At 39.7% G+C, this 24,864-nt stretch overlaps 1 protein-coding gene across 4 annotated transcripts; it reads left to right on the forward strand.

Moving 5' to 3' along the window:
- Window positions 1-711: 711 nt before the first annotated feature.
- TMEM237 (transmembrane protein 237) lies at window positions 712-23,391 on the forward strand. Of its 4 annotated transcripts, none has more exons than XM_061607980.1 (13): window positions 712-753; window positions 4,741-4,772; window positions 5,012-5,022; window positions 6,026-6,082; window positions 9,830-9,943; window positions 11,093-11,186; window positions 12,027-12,181; window positions 14,027-14,150; window positions 18,303-18,494; window positions 19,095-19,168; window positions 19,727-19,820; window positions 21,086-21,207; window positions 22,394-23,391. In XM_061607980.1, the coding sequence occupies exons 1-13, from the start codon at window positions 727-729 to the stop codon at window positions 22,459-22,461; spliced, it is 1,164 nt and encodes a 387-aa protein (XP_061463964.1). In that variant the 5' UTR covers window positions 712-726; the 3' UTR covers window positions 22,462-23,391. The 4 variants fall into 4 exon arrangements, with proteins under 4 accessions (XP_061463964.1, XP_061463965.1, XP_061463963.1 ...); XM_061607981.1 differs by lacking the exon at window positions 712-753 and adding an exon at window positions 1,017-1,231; XM_061607979.1 differs by lacking the exon at window positions 712-753 and adding an exon at window positions 3,370-3,626.
- Window positions 23,392-24,864: the final 1,473 nt, after the last annotated feature.

Below are 24,864 nucleotides of genomic sequence, written 5' to 3' on the forward strand. Positions count from 1 at the left end.
CAGACCCCTGAACAGAGGTGTTATCTGCTGACGGTGTCTGACTCCTGGACCAATAAATCAGACACATTGTTGGGAAGATGCATGAAGCGCACAGTCTGTCCCATCAGTGTTTGCCACTGTACTCCATGCAAAATGATAAGTGCCATGAAAACATCACGAAACACAATGAAACACACACATATTACACCAGAGTGCAGAAATAACTCGTCTATTAAGACTGGTAGATGAAAGAATAAAGGAAGTTAAGGTTGATTACTACAAAGAGGTAAATTCATACATGCTGAAGCAACCATGTGGCTCTGCACTCAGGGAGCCATTACTAACTAACTAACTAACTGAGAGCAGAGGGAGAGAAAGGAGGAAGGGAAGGAGCAAAGCTTGCAAAAGCAATAAACACATAAGAGGAGGAATTAGGGAAGAATAGATTGCCTTGCTGTCACACCCCCCGCCCCACTGGTTCAGGACACTTGTAATATGCGTTGGTGCTTTACTCCCATTTTTGCCTGGCTGGAGTGTGTCCTTAAACTGTGATAGTGCCCCTTGCTTGCCTGGATGGAGCTCGGGGAGATGAGTCCCTAAAGCAATCCCTTGAACTCAATGGGACTTACTTCTGAGTAGATCCTTACTATATAGCAGGCGTGTGGAGCCTGAGGTCCTCCAGAAGTTAGTGGACTACAACTCCCATCATTCCTGACTAGTGGCTACGTTAGCTAAGGCAGACTAGAGATGGAGTCCAGGTTCCCACACAGCTGTGTAAGATTGAACTGATGTTGTGTCATGCACCATTTAAGTCCCAAATGGTCTGAGTCAGTATAAATTCCACAGAATTTTTTCCTGTAGGATGAATCTTTCGACCATTGAAGAACCACGCTGTTTTCTTGTGCTTGCTGCAGCAGACCATCCTTCTAAGTAAAACGAGGGCTGGGTTTTAACTGGCCGTATTCCGTGGCAAATGATGATCAGTTGAAAACCCTTTTGAGGTAGGCGGGCGGACGCCTTGGAAAGGGAAACAACAACAACAACGGAGAATTTCCACAGCCCAACAGGGGGAGTTGTGAGCAGGGCTGGAGCGCAGTTTTTCCTTTCTTTGCTTCCCGCCCGGAAATGGCTCCTCCGCCTCTTCCCACTTCTTCCCTCGGCGTCTCCGGCAACGCCTTGGTGATTGGGCGCGGTCTTAGGGCGCCGTTATTTCTTCTTCGGCGGGGGTGGCAGGATGGAAAACGTCCGCTCGGTGAGGGAGGGGAAGTGCTCGGTGCCGGGGTAGTCCTCCCGCTTTTTTCCTCTCTTCCGCCGCTTGCCCTCTCTTGCTGTGTCGCTCTCGGAGGAGGGAGACGTGGCTTTGTATGGTGCGAGAGGAGGCAGCGGCTGGCCCTTTAAAGACTAGCCTTCTCAGTCTTGGTGCAGAATATAATTCTAGCATCACTTAATAATTAAAAATACCAAAAAAAGTGTTACGGTTCCTTAAAGACTACTCGGTTTTTACAGTTCTATAAGATGCTACGAGGTTCTTTTCTTACTATTTTGGCTGACTTCCACAGAGATCTCTCTGGAATTGGCCCTTTTAAGATATGTTTCTAAGTGATCCAGCAATTTCTGGGAGCCTTTTTAAATGCTGTTTACTTTTTTCCTCCGGTAACTATTATTGTGTTTTCACCACCAGGTGGAGGTTATTTTATGCACTTCAGGTTGAGTTGGAAATGTACAGTCTGAGACTGGGATCACCTGTTCCTGACTGGTTAATGTTCTAAGGACCACTTTATTCATTCAATAGCTGTTGGAGGGTGTGCATTGCTCCATGTGGCAGCTGTCACCATATGCTGAGCTGTTAACATGCAGTAATTCACCACACAATAGGCAGAGCCATGGAGAATCATTCACATGTACAGCTTCTCATTTGACTGCAGTTGTCAAGTGTGTGTGACCCTGTGTTGTGTGTATGTGTCTTAGTTTCCAGCTTTGTTAGTTGTTTAAGGGATGTTTCTACCCTTAAGGTGTTTTGAATAAAGTAAGTGGGCAAATTACACTATTCTAGAATTTCTGTCTTTAATTTATTAACTTGTTTTATTTTAATTCTTATTTATTTTGTTTTATTGTATGCCACATTGGTAACTTTTGGTTGTGAAGCAGTTTATAAATGTAATAAATAAACAAATAACATTTGTATCCTACCTTTTTTCCAAGGACTTCATGGTGGTGCAAATGGTTTATCCCATTTTATCCTCCCAGCGACCTTGCAAGAATTAGGTTCAGCTGAGAGATAGCCATAGGCCCAAGGTCACCCAGTGAGCTTCAAAGATATGTAGGTGACTTGCACTTACATGTTTACAGTCCTAGCCCAGTACTCTAACCAGTACACCATTTTGATTTCTTTTTTGACTTTTGGGAAACATCTTAAGACCAAGAGTAATGTCTGAGTGATGTACCATCTTTCTGTAGTGGATTCTGTATTTTCACAGCCACTCTATTTAAAAGGAAACTTACCCACATTTTAAAAGCACATCATCCTCATTTCTCCTGCAAAGTTTGTCTTATTTGATTTTACAACAGTAATACAGTGTCTTTTGGCCGCTTGCAGATCAGTCTTACTTACTCAGAAGAGAGTACCACTGAACTCAACGTTCACCCAAGTAAACATATAATAACATTTAAACCTCAATGTTCACCTCTGTCTGTTAAGAATACTGCTTAGCAATAGTTGCTAATAAAGCATCAGCATATTGTTATTTCCAATTAGTAGCAGTGCCAAGAGATTTACTGTAAGTACATTTAGTTTCAGTCGCACTTGTGCTATTGGAGTAATCTGAGGATCTAGCTGCTTCTTTATACATCTGTGATTAAGTATAATAAATTCAGTGACCGTGTGTGTGTATGTGCGCGTGAACCTGCTGCTCAGGATGTCTATAGACTACTGGGGTTAGTTGTTTTTTAGTTGTTTTTGGGGTCAAGATTTAATTTTGGAGATTCATTTTATTTGGACTACAGCATATTTTTGTTAGACACTGTTGTGAAATGTGTGGGGATTGCTTAATTGCATATTTATTGAGATGTTTTCATTAGTTTGTTGTTTATTATTATTGTTTGGCTACTTATATACTGTGTATAGTTATATTTCTCTGTTGTATTATTTCTCTGTTGTACACCACCCAGAGAGCTATGCTAGTCGGGCGGTATAGGAATTTAATAAATTAAATAAATAAATAAATAAGTGCACTGCAAATGAGTCCTGTTTTTCGGTTTTCAGTACAGAAACTAAGCATGACGTTTTGTGTCAGAATGAAGTTTTTAGAGCCAAAAGATGGACTGGAGGCTTAAGCTCAGTTCTGACCCAGTTGCTCCTAGTAGTTTCACTGCGATCAGCATTGCTTTTGAAAGATGGGATCAGGCTGTTAAATTTTAAAAATTAGTTGCCATTAAGTACCCACTTCTGAGCCAAGTCATTAACAGAACTGGACTTTAAATAAAGCAGTGTCAGGCCCTCAATCAGATGGAGCAAAGGTTTACTTCCTGCTAATCCTGGATATTGAAAGTTTATTTTTAGTAGAGAATTAACACAGGTCATTGTAGATATGAGATTGTGTTGTGTCACATGGAGTCTCACTTTAAATGATATGGGGAAGAAGCACGTGGTGAGTTCTGAGTTATTCTCAGGCTTTTTTATTGAGATAAATATTTTATCTGATTTTTCAGAACCATATTCCTTTTGGTTCAATTAATGTAAAAAATGTTAAGCTGTCTCACCGAGAGAGAATTATCAGATGTATAGGCTGAACTTGTTAGCCTAGTAACAAAAAAAATATTTTTGTGGCATTTCAAAATATGGTGTGTATCCCATGATGTAGCTGTTTGGATTGGGTAATGCATCCATATTCTTTTAGAAAGGCAATGAATACTACTTTATTTGATGGCGATGGAGGAGGCTGCCTTGTCCCAAGTTCTGCGGTTTGTTTTATAGGTTTTAGGCTTTATTGACATTTGATACGTTTGCATTGTTCCAATCTGTTTCGGAGTGTTGCAGCTTGCTTGGCGGCTCTGACTGCTATAAACAGACATTGAGAATATCTGCCCTATCTCTTTTTCAAGGATTTTAATGGTCTTAACTTCAAAGCCTTAAACTGTTGGCCGGAGGCCCACAGCTACTCCTTTATTTAGATGGGCATTTCTATACATTTGAGACTGCAGTCCTAGATGTACTTACCTGGGAGGAAGATCCACTGCATAGAAGTAGGAGACCTGCAGCTGGGGGGGGGGCAGTGCCCCCCAATTTTGTTTCCAAAAAATAAATTTATTACAGATCTTTTTTTCTCTCTTTCCCCCTCCCCCTTTTTTTGGTGCCTTCCCTGAACTTTTAGGCTGGCTATGAGCCTGAGGAGTAGACGTGTATAGGATTGTGTATTGTAAATTGTGCTACAACTCTACAATTGTGTGTCAACTACTGTTTTATTTCTTTGTTTAGTTTTGGCCTGCTCTGTATTTTGTACTTTGTTTTGATTATGCTGTAAGCTGTCTTGTGTACTATGGCAGAAAAAAAGGACAGAAATTAATAAATATAAAAGTAATAATCTTCTAGCCATTGAGTTAAAAGTCCTGGTGTATGCTTACATTTTAGTAAATGTCTGATGTCCTGACTATAACCATCATGTTGCTTCATTAGTTACATTCAAATATGCAATTGTTGGATATGTGCTAAGAAGAGGATAGCTGTTTTTAATATACAAAGATACATTTGTGTTTTTATTTCAGTACCCACCCCGTGTTCTTCCACCAGTACCAAGGTAAGATTATTTGATTCACTGGAGAAGTTGCCAGGCACAGACATTTCAGAGAAAACAGAGAAATCTCCCTAGTCCAAAAGTCCATGAGCTGTTTGCCGTGTAGATATTAAAGCTATACCTGTTGGGTGGGAGGATTTTAACAGTTTTGGATTGCCATCCGTTCTGAAGTTAATAGTATTTTCTTTTATGTTTCTTCTAATTTCTTTTCCAACTTGATTTGAAAAATCTTTGCTGTAAAGTGGAAACCGAGGTGAGTTAATTTATTATTAAATAGATAATTTATTTGCACAAAACTCTTTACATTCTCAGTAATACCAGCCTTATATTTCTCAGAGAAGGTGTAATTGTTTGCTCAGTAGTTATCAGTGAGTCAGGTTTTCAAAAACCATAATGTTTGTCCGAGGGGGCGGGAATCTGGTTTTCAGAAGTTGATTTTTTTCCCTTCAGCCATCCATGGCTGGAGGGTGTAGAATTCTATGCTAGAATACTCTCAAATGTTGCACTCAGCATTGGAGGCCCTTGTTTGTGTGTCTCCTCCGAAAGAGGTGCAGAGCTTGGCAACATGAGAATGAGCCTTCTCAGTAATGCCCCCCCCCCCATGGTGGAACACTCTCCCCAGGGAGGTTAGCCTGGCACTATTATTATCCATTTTTAGGTGCCAGGCAAAAACATTTATCTTCTCCCAGGTATTTGGTTCGTAACTTTGTAAGGCTTTTGGAGGGCTTCTTATTGCCTTCCTAAGAAGGGTTGCTGCACTGTCTATGTACTGTTTTGTTTTTAACTTTTTATATATTTTTCCATTTTTTGCTTTTTAATTTTTTGTTAACTGTAAGTCACTTTGAGTGCCCTTATTTGTGTAGAAGCGAATTTATTAACAAATTTAATAAATAAATAAACAAAATAGTGTTAACAGTGCAATCCTGGGCATCTTTACTCAGAAGGATATTCTATTGAGTTTAGTGGAATTGTAATTTGAGACTGCAGCCTAAATTATAGTAGTTATTGTATATTAATACGGTTGCAGATTTTTAAAAGTCTCCTTAGGAACTGGAATAGAACAAGGAAAAATGGATTGGATGTTATTTATGTAAACATTTCTAGCCCAAAGGCTTACCTTACAGAGTTGCTGTAAGGATTACAGCTAGATAATGCATGTGAAGTACTTTCAACATTAGAAAACATTATATAAATGCTAAGTGGTATTAATATTCCTGTTCTGTGATATCTAACTAGTTCTTTGTTTTTTACTCCAGATGAAATTCCTCTTGGTCACCAAAAAAAGAAAAAGGCCAAGGGAAAAAACTCACTAGGTAAGAGGCTGGTTTTACTGAGAACAATACAGTAGATACTGGATGAATAGCATATAAAATACTTGCTGTTGCAGTGCATACATTTTAATAGATAGCATGATTTATGTGTGGCTAGTGAGCCTAGATTATGTTGCTCAAAGCTTGAGCTCTGCAAATTTAATAGGTCATGGAGGAAAACATATATATATATCCCTGCTGGGAAGAAGAGTGGGATATAAATCAAATAAATAAATAAAATAAAAGCAGCTCCAGTTAAGGCAGCTCAACAAATAATATGTATGAAAGCAGCTGAGGGGAGTCAGTCCCGAGCTAAATCGCAATGGCTGGTCATGAATGGAGTGATAATTTCAGTTGATGCAACAAGGCAGCTTTAATTGCCTAATCATTCTATTCCTTATATACTCTTTGTTTTGTTTGCTCTATATTTATAAGATTTTAAAAAGATGAGTTTTTCAAAATTTATTTGCTGCTTTTTGAGCATTTCTGTAAGCAAGAAATATACGTAGTATTACCAAATTGTCTTTAAACTAAATTACAGCTCCTTCCATTGATCTTCTCATTGCTCTCATTAATCTTATCAGTAGCAATTTGGAATAGCTAGAATAGTCTTTCTTCATTAGATAGCATGATGTAATCTCCAACTTTAGTTAAACAGTAGACTTAGGCTCAGTTAGCATGTAATACTAGGCCAAACTATGACATTGTGTGAACAAGCAAGCATGCTGGTGCACATCTGGAAAATGGTGTCTGCTTTGCTTTTGCCCCCACTACCTTGCGCTAAGCCATGGTTTGGTGTGTTATATGTGAACCCTGGCTCATGGAGTGTCTCATTCCAAACATGCCACAAGCTGTAACCAAGGTTTTTCTAAATATGCACCAGCACACTTGTTCATGTGAACCAGACCTTTGTGTACTTGACAGAAAATTCCATCATCATGTAACCTACTGAACAAGCTAGAAATATCTGACTGCGAGTCGTCAGGTCAGGAGACTCGCATATAAATACAATATGAATTTATTTATATCCCACCTTTTATCCAAGGAGCTCAAGGTGGCATATATGGTTCTCCCCCTCCTCATTTAATCCCCACAACAACCCTGTGAGGTAATTTAGGCTGAGAGGCAGTGACTGGCACAAGATCACCCAGTGAGCTTCATGGCTGAGTGGGAATTCAAACCCTGGTCTCCCAGGTCAGAGTCCAACATATTCTAACCACCACACCACACTGGTAAAGGCATACACATCCAGATCTGTTCTCCTACATCTCCCCTATTTTTTTCTTGCTCAGCCAACAGAGCCTTATCAGTAGGACATCCAATAACAGATGAGGCATATTCTAGACGTCTTGAGCTAATTGTGTCTCATGTCTTACTGGGGTTGAAAATACACCACAGTGAGTCCCATGCAGGTCACTTATGCCAATTGTAAGGAGAAGTTGTACAGGTTGATGGTATTGCAGTCTATCCCTTCTTTAATTAACTAGGTCAGATAGTACAGACAATTAAGTGCCATGTTTCAGATTAAAGTTCACCATTACCATTGCTCTGACTGTTACAGTTCCATTTGAGGCCTTGTGAGGTTCCGTGCCTCTTTTGTGGATGTGCAGTACTTGGAATCTGTCTATGAACCTAGATTCCTTGTAATGTTCTAATTACTGTGTAAACCAGTACACCCTGACAGAGGAGGATTTTTTTTAACTACTTTTTCTTGTTTTTGTCTTTTCTGAGCATCTTGCTTACTTGGAACTAGTCAGGGAGTCACACCCAAGAGTTGCTTTTGAGTCTTTTTTCTTCCCACTCATTGTTCAAATGTTGAACAATAACACTAATATTTTAAAAGATACATTTAAACCACTGCTCTTGTATTGGTTTTGAAGTGCATTATAGAAACTAATCTGGTGTAGTGTGGCTGAAGAGCAAAAATTAGTTGCCTCTGCTCACTTAAATTTGATGAGACTTTCTTCTGAGTAGACACATTTAGGATTGCACAGTAATTTGACAGATTGTATAGATTATTACAATATTCTCTTTTTTTGCTTTCCAAACATATATATTATTTTACTCAGACTAGAGCTAAATGCTGAGTTTTAATTTTATTCACATTAAATTTGTAATACAACCTCTCTAGTATCTCTTCATTCACTTTCCATCAAACATGTTTCAGATTTGTTTTATTTTAAACCTGTGCATAATGAGTTTTCTTCTCAAGGGCAAGCTAAAGATTACACTGCTGTGATATTAGTCTGACAACTACTATATTGCAAAATGATCTTGAGAGGGGGCATTTTTGCTTGAGATAAGGAGTAGTTAAAACCCTTCTCCTATCTGCCATTTTTCTATCTCCTATCTGCCACTCCCCCCCACACACACATTCAGTCAAAATGTTAAACCCATGCTGCCAAATCGCTCCCACTTCACTCCTTCCCTAAAGGGAGCAACAAATCTTGATGCTTTGCTTATTCTGACATCCAAACCAGTGCTCATGGTTTGTTCCCTGTGAACGAACCATAATCGGAAACCAAGGTTTGTTCTCAGCTTCTTGTTCTGCTTCCCAAGAAACAAACCACAAGCAGTGATTCAGACTTCAGAGTAAGCGAAGGCTCATGGCACTTTGCTCACACTGGAGGAGGAGCGTAGTCAGAAGGATTCAGCAGCCTACACTGACTGTTTGTGCTAAGCCATGGTTTATGGCACGGGTGAGGAACCTTTGTTGGACTACAACTCCCTTCATCTTGGACTATAGGCCTTACTGGCTGAGGGTGATGGAGTCCAGCCACAGCTGGAGAGCCACAGGCTCTCCACCACTACTTTATGGCATACTAGTTTGTGGCATATGTCATTTGAGCACTGCCACTAGCATGAAGAAAACCTTTCCAAACTGTTAAGTTTCAGGGGGGAAATAGTTGGCAGGGGAAGGCTTATGCTTTTTCCTTCTTCCCATCTGCTGATACCCTCTTCAAAGGTCAGTTTGCAAAGGTCAATATTACAAGGGGCTATTGGGGGGTAACATTATATACCGTTGTAGTGTAATTTTTCTTTTAGCCCCCATTTATTTTTGATGAAAATCTCACCTGCAGAAATTATTTTCCTGTGCTAGTCCCAAAAATCTTGTTGAGCCTGTTGTCGGCTTTTAACTCTGACATCTTTAGAAGGCTTCACACATGGCAATCGTAGTGCATTCTGTTATTTCCTAACCCTGTTCATAAGAGTTCAGATGACTTCAGTCACCCTTACAAGCTTAGCACTAGCATGTTAGCCAAGGCAAATCTTGTTGACATATTTAGATTTTATATTTATGCAAGTTATCAAAAGGTCTTTGCAGTGAGTTTCCACATGTGCAGCGGACTTTCTGAGGGTTTCTGTTCCGAACATCCTGCTTCTGAAACTTGGGGCAGCTATGAGAGGGGCTTCCAATACAGCACAAGAAGCTGGTGACTGGGGTTGGAGGAAGAGAAATGTGGAGAACCTGGAATGCGTTCCCAGGAACCTTTTGGATCCTGGTCTATGCTATTTGTTAAAGTTGCATGTTATTCTCCTTAACTTGTGTCTTTTTAAATGCTGACATCCTTAGTTTAACTGTCTTCTGTATGTGTCTGTTAAAGACCCAGCAAAATAATGTTCCCATGAACTGTTGGGATAATTCAGCAATAACTAAGTAGAAGAGAAATGTTTTCATGTAATATTTGAAGATCAAGGTAGTATTATTTAGGGTGCTGATTGAAGTTGCTTTTTGATTCTGCTTTTTAGATGGCATCGTTCAAGCTGCAGTCCGCCGACCATCTGAGAGCAGGGAGCCTCTGACACCTGAGGTACAGGATGCTCCCCCTCAGAGGAAATGTAAGAAAAAAAGGGTGCCTGCAGGTATGTGGAGAACTGCAGGGGAGAAAGTCAGGCAGAGACTATAAGCCACTGTGGTCTTTTTGCCATAGAGCGCTTGAAAATTGCTGATGGTCTTGGCGAACCACTTGATGGTTTTTCTGCCTGTTGTAGCAATTGTTGTGCACTGTGATTTTTAATTGCTTCCTTTAGTTTTTACATTGTATTTTATTGTAATTTGCATTCTATAGAATTCAAATTGTAATACAATAAAATACAATATAAGAAATAAAAGAAGCATCAAAATACATTTAAAAGTCAGTGTGAATATTTAATGCAGACATGCTGCCAGCCACCTGAATGAAGCTCACAGACCACTGGTGGCCCATGGACCACAGTTTGGGAACCCCTGTCTTCGAACAGTTCTCAGCTTTGGGGCTGTTGAGCGGCTCAATTGCAGTTCCAAGTTCCTTGGAGGAAGAGCAGGGTACATTTGTGATAAATGCATGAATGCTTACACAACCAGTAATAATATTTGGTTGTGCGTGTAGTAAAATTTTTCTTGCTTGAAAATATAACTGTTAGCTACTGCAGAATGCTAAGAATTAAAATGAGCAGAACAGCAGCGTTTGTTCTGCTCACTTAGCATCTTTTGCATGTTAGCATGTCTTTTATCCTTCACATTAAAAAACAAAAACAAATCTTAATTGCTTGGCCATATGAACACTCTTTTTGAGAGTGTCTACAGTACTCATGACTGTGGTAAAACAAAATGGTTCTAAATTGAAAAGCTTATCATGAAGCATACTTCAAGTAAATATAACTTGATTTTAGAGTCAAGTTATAAATTGTTTTTGTAATAATTTTATCTATAGAGCCAGTATAGTGTAGTGGTTAGACTGTCAGGCTAGGATTGGAGAGACCCAAGCTCAGCTCCCTACTCAGTCATGAATCTCACTGGATGATGTTGGGCCACTCATTATTTTTCAGCCTAATCTTCCTCACAGTATTATTGTAAGGATAAAATGGGTGCATGGGTACATCACCTTGAGCTCTTCAGAGAAAAGGAAGTAGATAATTTTTTTAATGAGATGTTTTACATGGTTTGTCTCACCCTTCCTTCTTTGGGTATCAATTTATGGCGGCCTGAAATACTGCAACAAGATGGTCTTGTTTTCTATTTTAAATCTTCAGAATCTGAGACATCTTTCACAGAACAGAATGGAAATGGTGTGGATCCTCCACCAGCTGAAGAAACTGTGACTCGTAAACAACGGAAAAGAGTAAAGTGAGAGCTTCCAGTTTGACTTGCACTCCCCTGTGTCCCTCCCAAACCTTTTGTAACATCAAACTTCGTTCTTGCAGTTTGACATTGTAGCGTATGGTAGCCTTTAATTCCGTTCATCTACATTTGTTTTAAAAATTATGTTGCCCACCTTCCAGCCCCAAAGACCCTCATTTATGAATAGTGAATGCATTTACATACCATTTCAAATTGTTCAAAGTGCGTTACACTGTTTCAACAATCCTGTACAGTAGACCAATGTTTTTATTCCCATGTTGCAAATGGAGACTGAAGCTAAAACGGTCCAGGCTGTACCAGGGGATTCATGGCTCACAGCTTCATTTCCTAGCCACTATCTGTATTTCAGGGGTTGCCAATCATTTTGGACTAGTGGGCACATTTTGAATGTTAAGAGAGTGCTGAGGATGCCAATCACAAAATGGCTACCTTGGGGGGCATGGCATAGCATGGCTGCCATGGGGAACAGGACTGGCCCTAGGGGTAGGTGAGCTGTGGGGTTGCCGGGGGGAGCCAAGCTGAGCTCAATGGCTGTGTTTTTGAAGGTACAGTCTGCAGTAAGCTATGGTGGCAAAAAGCAAGTGTCCGTAACCTTTTTTTCAAGATTCTACAGATTGTTTGGATACGAACTACAAAAATGATTGTTCTTCAGTTAGCTTTAACACTTGTTTCTTTTTCCATTTCCACTTTGATGTCATTTGCTTTAGGTAAAAATCTTTGCGGCAACATTACTGAGCACTTAGCATGTCAAATACTATAAGCACTGTACAAATAATAATAACGATATAGGTGGTCAGCTGGATAGCTTTTTTATTTATAAAATAGGAAAACTTGGCCAGTAGAAAGTTCCAATGAATTGGGAGTGGAAGAAGAAGATATCATTGAAGATGAGCAAGTAAAAAGCTCAGAACAGCATCCTGTATTTTCTGTTTCAACTGGTGTTAGCCAACCTATTAGCAAGGTGTTTGTTGAAAAAAATCGTAAGTGCTTTCTTGGATTTTCAATAACACATACTTGTTTTAAATGAACAGCTATGTTATTTAATGCATGCTTTTAGACTGGCTTGCTGAAAATAAGATATTTGGTGGTATGCTTATTTGATCTCTCCATATGGTAAAATTCAGTGGCTTCATACTGCTGTGGTACATTTTACATCATTTTAGTTGCAGGAGAGATCATACCATTAGGCCATGTTTGGGCAACCCTATGAACAAGAATTTGGCAGCACATGTAATCCATTCACTTGAGCAACCAAGCAAACCAGGAAGATTTCCATTAGGTATAGATTCCTCTTTCATCCAAACCAGGAAATTAAAGTTAACAACTTTGGAATAAGCCAGGATACTCTCCCATGATTTGAGGTTAGCTTAATATTCTAGCTGAGAGCCAGTGTAGTATAGTGGTCAGAGTGTTGGGCTACAAACTGGGAGACCAGGGTTTGAATCCCCACACAGCCATGAAGCTCACTGGGTGACCTTGGGCCAGTCACTGCCTCTTTGCCGCATGAAAACCATATTCATAGGGTCGCCGTAAGTCGGGATTGACTTGAAGGCAGTCCATTTCCATTTTAATATTCTGGCTTGTTCTGAAGTCAGTAACTATAGTTTCCCGGCTCAGACAAAATGGGAAACTAGCTAATGGAAGACTTCCTGGTTTGTTCCCTTGTGTGAAGGGAGTAAGAAAGGGGTAATATAGGTGGCCAGAAGGCGCATTCATATCTTGACTTTTAAGCTGAGATACGATCATCTGAATGTGGCCTTTGGTTAAGTAGGACAACACCAAGGAGCAGCAGTTCAGACTGATGCCCCACATGAGCAGTCTGCAATAAAGCTAAACCATGATATAGTGCTACCTCAGGGGTGGGGAACCTCCAGTCTCTGATCCAGTCGTGGCCCCCAGAGGGGACTAATTTGGCCTGTGAAGCCATTTCCCCAAAGTCATGCCCACCGGCTGACATCACTAGTGACATCAGCTGATGGGTCAGAGGACAGGGTTTAGTGCAGCCTGGGCTGCGTGTTCACAGCAGGAAACAAGGTGGCTCAGCCAAAGCAGCAGCATTTAATCCCCATTCACCAGCATACAGTCTTTTCCAAGTCTCCCCATGCTACCTTTAAATCTGCCAGTTTTGTAACCCATAATAAGAAGCTGGCTTATTTTGAAATTTACTAGAGTTTGTTTGTAAGACCCGTGTTATGAAGCTGGCTTATTTTAAAATCAACTTAAGTGCTACTGAAGCCACTTAATTAGATTACTATAAGCAGGTTGAATCCAGTGCTTTTGATTCAGCAGACACCTCTGCTAACGGAAGAGGAGGGGAGGCAATTTTCATCATTTTTCTCCTGTGCCCTCTGAAAATATGCTCTGTCCAGCGGGTTGTTGGATCTTCCAGCACAGGGGCGCTGCAGGAAGAAGGGGAAATCGACAAGAATCTCCTTTCTTTTCCATTAGCAGAGGCCTCCACTAGATCAAAGTCTCTTCCACAAAAAACTCCTTCTGTTCTTGGATGCAACCCAGAAGAAATAAGAACCCTACAAACAAACCCTTTTCTCCAAAAAAGAAAAGGGAATGAACAGTACTTGAATTTTAAAAAGGCTCACAGTGCCATCCTATGCATGTTTACTCATTAGTTTCATTTAGTGCAATGAGATTTATGCTCCAAGTAATCAAGCAAAAGATTGCCTGTTAGTATAGTAAAGAAATTGATGCCATTGTCAGTTCAGAGTCTTGTGCAAAAAACCTACCAGATGCTATTATGAATAGGCAATATTCATAAGCACTAGCGGTTATTATCTTTACAATTGTTTAAACTTCACTTCTGTCCTAAGGACGTTTTCAGGCAGCTGACCGCAAAGATTTGATTAAAACCACTGAAAACATTGATGTATTTATGGATATGAAAGCTGCTTGGACCACCAAGGATGTGGCACTTTCGGTTCATCGTGGGTTTAGGTATGAAATCTGTCTTGCTTAGCTATTATTTAAAGTGGGTAGGTGGCTTAATTGAATGAACTTTCCCAGTGATTCCTTCTTCTGAACTTGCAATTGGTTACTCCCCCCCCCAACGCACAGTCTAAATTTTGGCTGTATTTGTCAAAGTATAGTAGTTTAAAGTAAGAGCAAGCAATCTGTGGCCTTTTGCATAATTTCATGTGGGTGGGTGAGATGGGAGGAGCCTGGAGAGAACCCGGGAAATAAGCTGAAACTGATGGAGTGATGGAAGGAGGAGGGATAAAAAACCCTTAGCAAGCTATCAGTACTAATCTCTGGCAAAAATGATTTCTCCCTTTCCAACTAGCTCACTTGGTGGGGCGGGGGAGGAGAGGAAAGGGTGGCCCTGCCCACTTTTGGCTCTCCAGACACTACCGGGTCCAGACCTCAACTGGATTCAGCCCTTGGGGGGATGTAGCCTTCAGCAGAGCAAAAAAGGTTCCCCACTCCTAGTTTTCTTGTTGTTAACGTGCCTTCAAGTCGATTACGACTTATGGCAACCCTATGAATCAACGACCTCCAATAATATCTGTCATGAACCACCCTGTTCAGATCTTGTAAGTTCAGGTCTGTGGCTTCGTTTATGGAATCAATCCATCTCTTGTTTGGTCTTCCTCTTTTTCTACTCCCTTCTGTTTTTCCCAGCATTATTGTCTTTTCTAGTGAATCATGCCTTCTCATGATGTGTCCAAAGTATGCTAACCTCAGTTTCATCATTTTAGCTTCTAGTGACAGTTCTAGTTTAATTTGTTCTAACACCCAATTATTTGTCTTTTTCACAATCCATGGTATCCACAAAGCTCCCCTCCAACACTACATTTCAAATGAGTTGATTTTTCTCTTATCCGCTTTTTTCACTGTCCAACTTTCGCATCCATGGATAGAAATCGGGAATAACATGGTCTGAATGATACTGACTTTAGTGTTCAGTGATACCATCTTTGCATTTGAGAACCTTTTCTAGTTCTCTCATGGCAACTCTCCCCAGTCCTAACCTTTTTCTGATTTCTTGACTATTGTCTCCATTTTGGTTAATGACTGTGCCGAGGTATTGATAATCCATGACAAGTTCAATGTCCTCTTTGTCAACTGTAAAGTTACATAAATCTTCTGTTGTCATTACTTTAGTCTTCTTGACGTTCAGCTGTAGTCCTGCTTTTGTGCTTTCCTCTTTAACTTTCACCAGCATTTGTTTCAAATCATTACTGGTTTCTGCTAGTAGTATGGTATCATCTGCATATCTTAAAATTATTGATATTTCTCCCTCAAATTTTCACACCTCCATCTTATTTTTCAATCAACTGGCTCATGGGCTTTACATATGAAGTCAGTCATTCTAAATGCCAAAAGAACGACAAAAGCCCTACTTTCCTTTTATTTTAATAAAGGGGGTCAGCTCATTATTCCAGTCTTAAGAATCTTTAAAGCCAAAATAATCCCTCAGTTATTATACGGTTCACAAGTTGCAACCTATACAAATTTTGCCCAATTGGAAGCAGTTCAGAATATGTTTCTTCGGTCTATTTTTGCTGTTCCCTCGTGTCTCCCCAGCTTCATCCTACGTATGGAAGCGGGAATACCATCTTTAGAAGCACGAATTTGGTCTCTGAGGATCAGCACTTGGCTGAATTTACTATTCAGTCCCAATGGAATAGCCCCCCATATCTTGCAAGATAGATTTCATTCCTCTTGGGAAGAGATGCTTAGTACCAAAATAACTTCCCTGGGGTTCTCTATTCCCGTAATACTAAATATGGGCTTTTCAAGAGCGAAAGTGCAAATTTTACAACGTGTAAATGACCTGGATCTTCAACAACACTTGGCTCTCATTAAAAAACATCTATTTAACCCTAACCCCCAATGGCCAATGCAATATCTCTTTAATTTATCTCTACCGAAGTACAGGAAGGCATTTATGTGGGCAAGGTTCAACTGCCTACCAAATGCGATCCTGCTGGGCAGATTCAATAAAACACCATTTAATGAGCGGCTATGCCCTTGTAATGCGAAGGCAGTTGAAACACTTAATCATGTTTTTTTCCACTGCTCCTTTTACCAAGAAATCAGAAATTCCCTAATCAACCCTTTACTTATTCACCTTCCAGGCAGAACTGAGGATTTCTATATTAAATATCTCCTTGCCGGTCAACTCGCCCATATTACTGAACCAGTAGCCAAATTTTGTGCCATAAATATTTCTATTAGGAAGGGTATAAGCCTGTGTACTTAGATTAGCTGTTCCTACTGTGATGCGCTTTATATTACATATGTTTAATTTCATAAGTAAATGGGTAATGTCCATGGTAATTAACTCTGTTTTATCATTTTAGATAATAATTTTAACTTATAGCTCAATTTCTAGTATAGTTGAATGTTTTCCCACTTCATATACCGTAATTTATTTCATACTGTATATGTATATGCATATATAAATGTATAAAATCTATAACCAAATCCCGACTGTTCACGGTAAATAATTTTCATCCATCATGTTAGTTAACAATCCTAAATGTGTTTAATTGTTGTATATTTTGTATGTTGTTATGTATTCTTACTGGTCTTCGACCGTAATAAACAATACTACCACGTGTACAGTCGTCTTTTCGGTTGCTCAAAAAATGTGTTTGCAAGAAACAAATTATTGGCTTCACAAAATTCAATACGTCTCCCTCCTGCTTCATTTCTGTCTCCCAAGCCCCATTTCCCCACAATTCCTAGTTCTTCTCTGTTCCCTACTTTTGCATTCCAGTCCCCCATGATTGTCAGAACTTCTTGTTTTGGTGTGTGATCAGTTTCTTCCTGTACTTCTGCATAAAATCTCTCCCCTATTCCACTTCTGCATTTGCCAGTGGAGCGTAGACTTAGATGATGGTTGTGTTAATAGGTTTCCTGTTTAATCTCATTGGTATAACTTGCTCAGACCTCGCATTATAGCCCCTAATTGCTTTTGCTGCATCACTTTTCACTATTAGAGCAATCCCGTTTCTTCTTAATTTATCATTTCTTGCATAAAATATTTTGTAGTTGCCTGGTTGAAAGTGTCCCATCGCCATCCGTTTTAATTCACTTACGCCATGTTGATACGTTCCATTTCTTGCTTGACAATTTCTAACTTTCCCTGGTTCATGCTTCTCACATTCCATGTTCCTATTGTGTGCATCGTACAACTCCGGACTCTCCTTTCGCATCTGTGCGCATCAACCTCTGGGCTTCCTTTCATCTTTGATCCAGCTGCATCATTAGTAACAGCGCTACTTGTCCTTGTCCTTTGTTCTTTCCCCTAGTTTTCTAACCTTGTTTTATTGCTGTATATGGTGACAGCATTTCCCCTTTGCACAACAAGCTCTCTGCCACCTATAGCATAAGTGGTGATTTTGGTGACCATGATTTGTTTATTCCAACAGAAACTACTTACATTGGACAATTTATAGCTATTCAGACTAAATATTTTCTGCCATAGAATAAATAGAGAGATGATAGCATGCAGCCTATTTTTCTTTTCTTTTTCTGAGCTAGTGAACACTTTTTAAACAAGTAACTAGGGACCATTTCACACATTATAAAATTCCTATGCTTGAATTACGTGTGTTTCAGAATGTGTATCTAAGATGTAATGAGTGTTAAGCGTACACACAGAGAAATATAGAAGGGTATTCTGCACCATAGGTGCAGTCACGCACAACAGTTCACTTGTACATTGCATGGCAACCTTTTAGGGAATTGTAGGAGTATTAAGCAGTATGAGGCTCTACCTGTAATTATTTCTTGCCAATCCACAGCGGATATACATGTGAAGATGATTAACTACATACTTTTCTTCTGAGCTGTTGACCACCTGCCCTCCGGAGTCTCCATAATGTCTTAAATATAGTAATACGAACATAACCAGTGGAACCAAAGTGTAAAGATATATTAGGGAACATAAAGTTTAGGAGCAAAAGCTGGCATTTATGTGGTTGAATGCATTGATAAACTAAATTGGGAAAGGTTGCATATTTTAGATGATATATAAGATCATATCTTTCCTTTTTAAATCTGTTACACCCTAACCACTTTAACTGTTAAGATTTGTACAAGGTTATACTTTATTTTAATGCGGTTTCATTCATTTAGGGTGATTGGACTGTTTACTCATGGCTTCCTTGCTGGCTATGCTATCTGGAACATCATAGTGATTTATATTCTGGCAGGAAACCAGCTGTCGAATAACTCAAACTTGCTGCAGCAATACAAGACTTTGGCATATCCTGCTCAGTGTCTCCTTTACCTTCTGCTTACAATTAGCACTGTTTCAGCTTTTGACAGGTACAGTTTTCATGCATTTTTTTTAGCCTTATTGCAATGCAAATGGTTTACTTCTAAAGGCACCTTTGCAGTGAAAACCAGTTGTATGCAAAAATTATTAAAAGGTTGATCTTGTAGATAGCTATAGCTGCAACAGTACACTACAGGTTGGCCTGCCAGCACTGTGGTGGCCTTTAAGATGCTATGTATGTGCATATGTATGTCTCCCAGTGCTACCCTCATCTCCGTTGTATTCTGTTGTTTCCTCCCATTTCCTAACTGCAATGGCACTGAGTGATGCCACAGTTTCACTTCTGACAACAGAAGCTGTTGTCATGGTACCACTGACCCACATTTCTGCACCGTAGTGGCTTAGCTCATCTAACTGGCCCAGAGCAAGACTATGCACTGATGAAGTACTGATTGTGCCACTTATTTCATGGAACAGCAGTCCCTAAGAGTGGGGGTTTAGGATACAGTCTGGTTCCATTAAAATTAATGAAGTTTTCTCATTGACTGCCTTAGGATTGCCATTTATCAGACTAAAATATACTACATTGATTCATTTGATGCCATGTTGTACGCAGCTTTAAACAAACCTATTTCATACCCACTATTCAGGATTGACTTGGCTAAAGCATCAGTAGCAATACGAGGCTTCCTTACCTTGGACCCAGCAGCAATTGCTTCTTTCTGTAAGACATCACAGCTTGAAAATTAAGTATTAGAAAAATACTAATGTATGCGTTTTAATTACAACTCTATTGCTGATTTTAAGCGGACCTTCATGTCCTTTCTCTTGAAATATTTGAGTATATTTATATGGAAGAGTGGCATACAGATTTAAGTAACAATAATAAAATACTCATATTGTGTTGTCTATAAAAGTAATTGTTTCCATGAAAATTACTGTCATAGTTTGTTAGATAAAGGTCGTGTTAGAGAACTGATAAGCTGATTACTAAGTTTTTTTTTTAAAAAAAGGATGGCTCTGATGGGAGTAGTGAAGTGCTTTTGAAGACTGATAGAATGTAGTGTTCTATTTCCTTACTCTGAATGTATAAGAAATGCCAAATAGAACAACAGCACAAGGCACATATGACCTTGGTGGATAGCACACTGGAAAATAGTGGGTTTGGGGCTAATGAAGAGGGAGATGTAGACATTCTTTGAAGATAATCCCATTGGGATGAAGTTCAGTGTCATGTTTTTGAAAAATCAATAAATGTTATTAATTTCATTAATTTTCTCAGTGTATTTTGCTGCTCTTATCTTGTCTCTGAGCCAGCAAATGACGAGTGACAGAATCAACTTGTACACACCACCTTCAGAGAATGGAAGCCTCTGGTAGGAATTATGGTTTTTTTCTTATAGAAGGTGAACTACTTGTATTAGCCAGTACAAAAGTATTTGTAATATGGTACATGGTGTAATACAAAATCAGCTAAATTGCTGTTATTTTGCTGGGAAGTGAAGAAACTGTTGGATATTACATTACCAAAAGTTGCAAATTAGGTAGTTCAGTTTTCAGGTCCCCATAATTTTGCTTCTGTGACCCTTTGCCTGCGCTCATTTACTGAAACAAATGGAAGGTTAATAGTTCGTATAATCTAGAGTTTGCGCAGATGTCAGTATTGGGTTCCCCAGATTTATAAAAAAAAATTGGGGGAAGACGTAGGTGATTTAAAACTGCCCAAATCTAATTATCATTAATAATGTGGTGATGTATAAGTTCGTTACAAAAATTTTAATTGGAATCGCTTTAAATCTCTTTCTAGCTCAGCTAAACAGAGCATCAAAATTCCAGGTTGTAGCTGTCAAGGAGTCACTGAGTAGATCTTGCATCCCAGTTCTGGACTGCAAGCAACTTATGACTGTTGTAAGGCCTTTTAGTATTAAGGTCAACGTTGGGGTCAATGATCCCCCAAAGCAAAAGCTCCTGAAAGAATTTTGGCCAACAGATCAAGGTGGCTTAAGAGTATTTAAAATACTGCCTTGCTGATGACTTTATAAAAACACAAACTAGACATAACAGTATCTGTTCTATATGTAAAGCCAGTCATATGGAAAATGGGAGGCAGGATCTGATTTTAACAAGAAAAAAGTCATGTGGTTGAGGAATGCAGGGCCGTCCCTCTACCCACAGCTTACCTTTTTTAGTCTCTCTTCCTAAGTGCTCCTCAGCTGAGCTCTGATATGGGAAATGACCTGGTGGACAAAAAGGCTTGGTGTGAGGGGCTGCAGGGAGTTTAGTAGCACAGGGAATGTAACTCTTTTCCCTGTCAAAATTGGACACCCTCGCCCCTTCTTTCTATGGACTGGGACAGCTCATGTTTAAACTCATGGAACTGCTGCCTTCATACACAGTTTGGACCATAGTGAAACCTATATTGCTGCATGTAACATTTTACCTATTTTTTATTGTACCCATCACTAGATAGGTAAGTAGCTGCTTAAAGGTAGATGAAATGCAATGTTAAATTAATCTGATTTTTATAGATTTATAACTAACCTTATTGCTTAAGAGGCATTTCATACATTACATCTATAGTGTTAAACAGAACTGTCATATCAAGTCTGACCATAATCAGAACTTGTGGTTTGTTTTTCAGGACCTCGGGTGCAGAGGAACAGATTCTCCAGCCCTGGATTGTGGTGAATCTAGTGATAGCCCTCCTTGTTGGGATCTCCTGGCTCTTCTTGTCCTACCGTCCCCAATTAGATCACACTGAAGGTACAGAACAGGGGGAGCCACATTTTTATCTATAAGTCATGTACATTGCTGTAGTATATAACTTCTTTGGCAAATTGCTTGTTCTTTCCCAGGCATGTTTACGATCAAGGGAATTTCAAAGTAGCAGTATAGACTGCAAGTTCTAAGAAAAGGAAAAAAGTAGTTTGGAGAGAGCAGAATGTAGGGAGAAACTGGGAAAACTATTGTAGTGGCAGGGGCACTGTGTAATGGTTTATGGTGTGTGTGAGAAAGAATATGGGTGGTTGAAAAAGGAGTAGCAGATGGAACTAGTTCCAACTGTGGAGGCAGAGCATAGCCATTATTATTATCAGTATTATTACAACTGTGCTGCAGGGCAGCATACAGATGATAAAGCACTTAAACATCTTTAAAAACCAAATAAAAACTTCTTAAACAATTCTGTGCCTGAAACCCTGGAGAGCTGCTGTCAAGTCAGTGTAGATAATATTGAGCCAGATGGACCAGTGGTCTGACTCAGTCAGTTTAAGGCAGCTTTCTATGCTAATATATTTTGTATGGTGCTCTCAGTAAGAGATTTATTCTACTGTTAAAGAGTGCTAGCTGATATATTTAGGGCAGGGGTAGGGAACTGAATCTGGCTTCCCCTGCAGCCACGTGTCAGTTGATATCTTGTGATAACTTCAGTGGGGCTCACTATCGGCCCTGACAGAGAGCCCCGTTTTATCTGTTTGTAGGCACAATTTGGATTCTAACCATGCCTGCAAATGAACATTTTTCCTCTGCTGCCTGCAAAGCCAGTCTGCGGAGGAAAAAATGGCTGTTTGCAATCGGGTCTGAATCCAAACTGCACCTGCGAATGGACAACTTCAAATGTGATGTGTCAGTGCCACATCTGCTCGGTGCTATCAGTGAGCCACCACTTGCCAGCGAACAATCAGGAGCACACTTTTAAGTTCCTGATTTGCAGCTGTGTCTTTACTTGCCCCATGCCTGATGCTGCATATTATGTCAGGTGTGCGGCAAGTGGGTGTGGTTTGGAGAAAACAGCCTGTGGGCCAAATGAGGGTCCCTGCCAGCCCTAATTAGGCCTGTGGGTCAGAGGTTTTGAGTAAGTGCCAAGACATGCAAGGGGCATTCAGAATTTGATGTTGACTGACATTCAACTATATTTTAATGTCCTCTACTGCTTTGCCTTTCCTTGCAGAACTGATGTTTAATACCCAAGTGGAAGAATATCCCCCATCAGATAAAGAATTCAAAGGGTCTTCATAGCTAAAGACCCTGTTCAAATACTATAGCTTAGTTACCTATTTATATTTCTATATAATACTTTTATATTTATAATGTATGCCTTGTATGTTTCTTTTGCATGACTTTTAAATGTTTATAGTTTTTTAAATGGTAGGACAGTGTCAAGTGTGTTTTTTCTTCTGAATCATCAGAAATTACTCTGTAAATCTTGCTCATGCGACTACCAATATATTAAAGGAAGAAGACACATGGAACAGAAAAGTTAATAGGAGGACATCCTTAATAGCACATTTATTCATCCTTTATAATCTGCATTCTGGTATTCATGTGTTCATAAAATTGAGAGCATATTTATATTCAAAATATCTCAGATGTTAGTGCCAATTTGTTTTTACAGAATTAAATTAGGATTTAAAATGCATCTTCAAACCATTAGAATTTCAGTAGCATAAAGATCTCGTGTTGAAGTTTGTAAAATGTCTCTAGATTTGTGCTCCATGGTCATAATTACTGACATTCATACATTGTGTGTGTATTGTACTATTTATAACTACTTGAACAAGAGTATACATTTGTATATCAGTTATTACTACATTACTTGGAAGTAATTATTATAGATCTTGAAAGTTCATTGTTTCATATCATGACCAATTCTAGTTAAATGTGTACTCTAATCTAATATGGGTGGGTTCCCCTGTGAAGTACTCTACTTATTATACAAATCAAGAACTAGTTATATCTTGCATAACTGGAATTGCTGAAGTAAGAAGCTTGAGAAGAACTAGGGCCCTTTTTCAATATTTTAAGCCTCCCTCTGGTACCATCCCAACTGTCATTTATTTTTGAAACTCCAAATTGTTCTTTATAGCAAGTGTTCTGTAATTCTACCTCTCATACAACATTGTAAAATTTAAACATTTTTGCAAATAAAAATCCACTATTTTGCTGAACTTGCCTCATTTGAAAGAATATAGTTAAACTGCTGTCATGTACCTTCGTCATAAAGGTATGTTGCTCTCTCATTCATTGACTATACTAACTTTAAACACTGAAACTGGCCTTTTTTATTTTATTCTGAGATCATGCTGAAAGACACAATGGGTATGATATGCACTCCTTATGGAGGCTTCTGAAAAATACTTCAAAGTGATGGCACCATACTGAAAACCAAACAGACATAGTTAGGCCAGTCACATGCAATTTTTTAAACTTTATTTTTCTTACCTTGGTATACCACCTTTTTTTCTTCATTGAACCTAAAGCAGGGTATATGTGGTTTTCAGGCAGTCACCCATCCAGGCATTATCTAGCCCCCAAACCTGCTCATCTTCAACAAGGTACTGGTTTTATGTGCCTTCAGACCCCACCCTGGGAACATCACCACATACGCATTAGCTGCATTTGGCTGATTCTCAGGGTAAGCCCAATACATGTTGATCAAATCAACTTGTGCTTTGTCACTTTGTACTGGATATCTGTGTTCTTCAGACCCCAATTCAAAGTGCAAAGTGCGCACGTGTGCCTGCCATCAACCAAGATGGCATCGGGTCCCCAAGGGGCTGATGCCTGCACCACCATCTTGTTTGATGGCACGTATGTGTGCTACATATGCACACATGTCTGCCATCAACCAAGACGATGGCAGGGGCATCAGCCCCTTAGGGAAGTCTCAGCCATCTTGGTTGATGGAAGGCATGAGTACACAGCGCAGCCAACATTCACTGCAGCAGGAGAGGTAGGTGGGGCATGCAGGTGGGTGTTGCGGGCTTGTGCAGTTGTGTGGGTGGGTGCCTGGGAGCTCCCTCTGTGCGATTTGCCGCAGAATGGGAACGCTACCCACTCTCCCTCCCTAAGGAGGAGCCCTCAGCCAGGGCCTGACCTGGCCATCCTCTGGTGCTGGCCCTGAGTTGGAAGATGACTATGTCAGTTTTTGTATCAAAAGGTGAGCTGTACTTTTGTTAGCAGTTTTAATCAAAAAGCAGACAAATATTCAAAATAAATGTCTTTGGGAGAAGCAAGCAATGGAATATAAGATGGCTTCAGGCTTTCATTGATTATCTTATTTCTTACATTTCTGTCCTAACCTTCCTCCTAAATGAAGCCCAGGGCAGCAAACAAGGGCCCAAACACTAAAAATATCTGAAAAACATCTTAAAAACGATTCCAAAACAGACACAGACTGGAATCAGGTCTCTACTTAAAAGGCTTGTTGAAAGGAAGGTTTTTAGTAGGCGCCAAAAAGATAACAGATGGTGCCTGTCTAATATTTAAGGGGTGAGGATTCCAAAGGGCAAGTGCCACAGTGCTAAAGGTCTGCTTCCTATGTTGTGGGGAACGGATCTCCTGATAAGATGGTATCTGTGGGAGGTCCTTAGCTGCAGAGCACAGTGATCAACTGGATATATAAAGGGTAAGATGATCTTA

The sequence above is a fragment of the Rhineura floridana genome, chromosome 2, assembly GCF_030035675.1.
Source record: "Rhineura floridana isolate rRhiFlo1 chromosome 2, rRhiFlo1.hap2, whole genome shotgun sequence".
Lineage (NCBI taxonomy): Eukaryota > Metazoa > Chordata > Lepidosauria > Squamata > Rhineuridae > Rhineura > Rhineura floridana.

Coding starts and splice junctions, on each gene's coding strand:
- TMEM237 (XM_061607979.1), top strand. CDS start 3,567: ATGAGATTGTGTTGTGTCACATGGAGTCTCACTTTAAATGATATGGGG. Junction 14,151..18,302: donor TCGGTTCATCGTGGGTTTAG/GTATGAAATCTG, acceptor TCATTCATTTAG/GGTGATTGGACTGTTTACTC. Junction 19,169..19,726: donor AGCAGCAATTGCTTCTTTCT/GTAAGACATCAC, acceptor TAATTTTCTCAG/TGTATTTTGCTGCTCTTATC.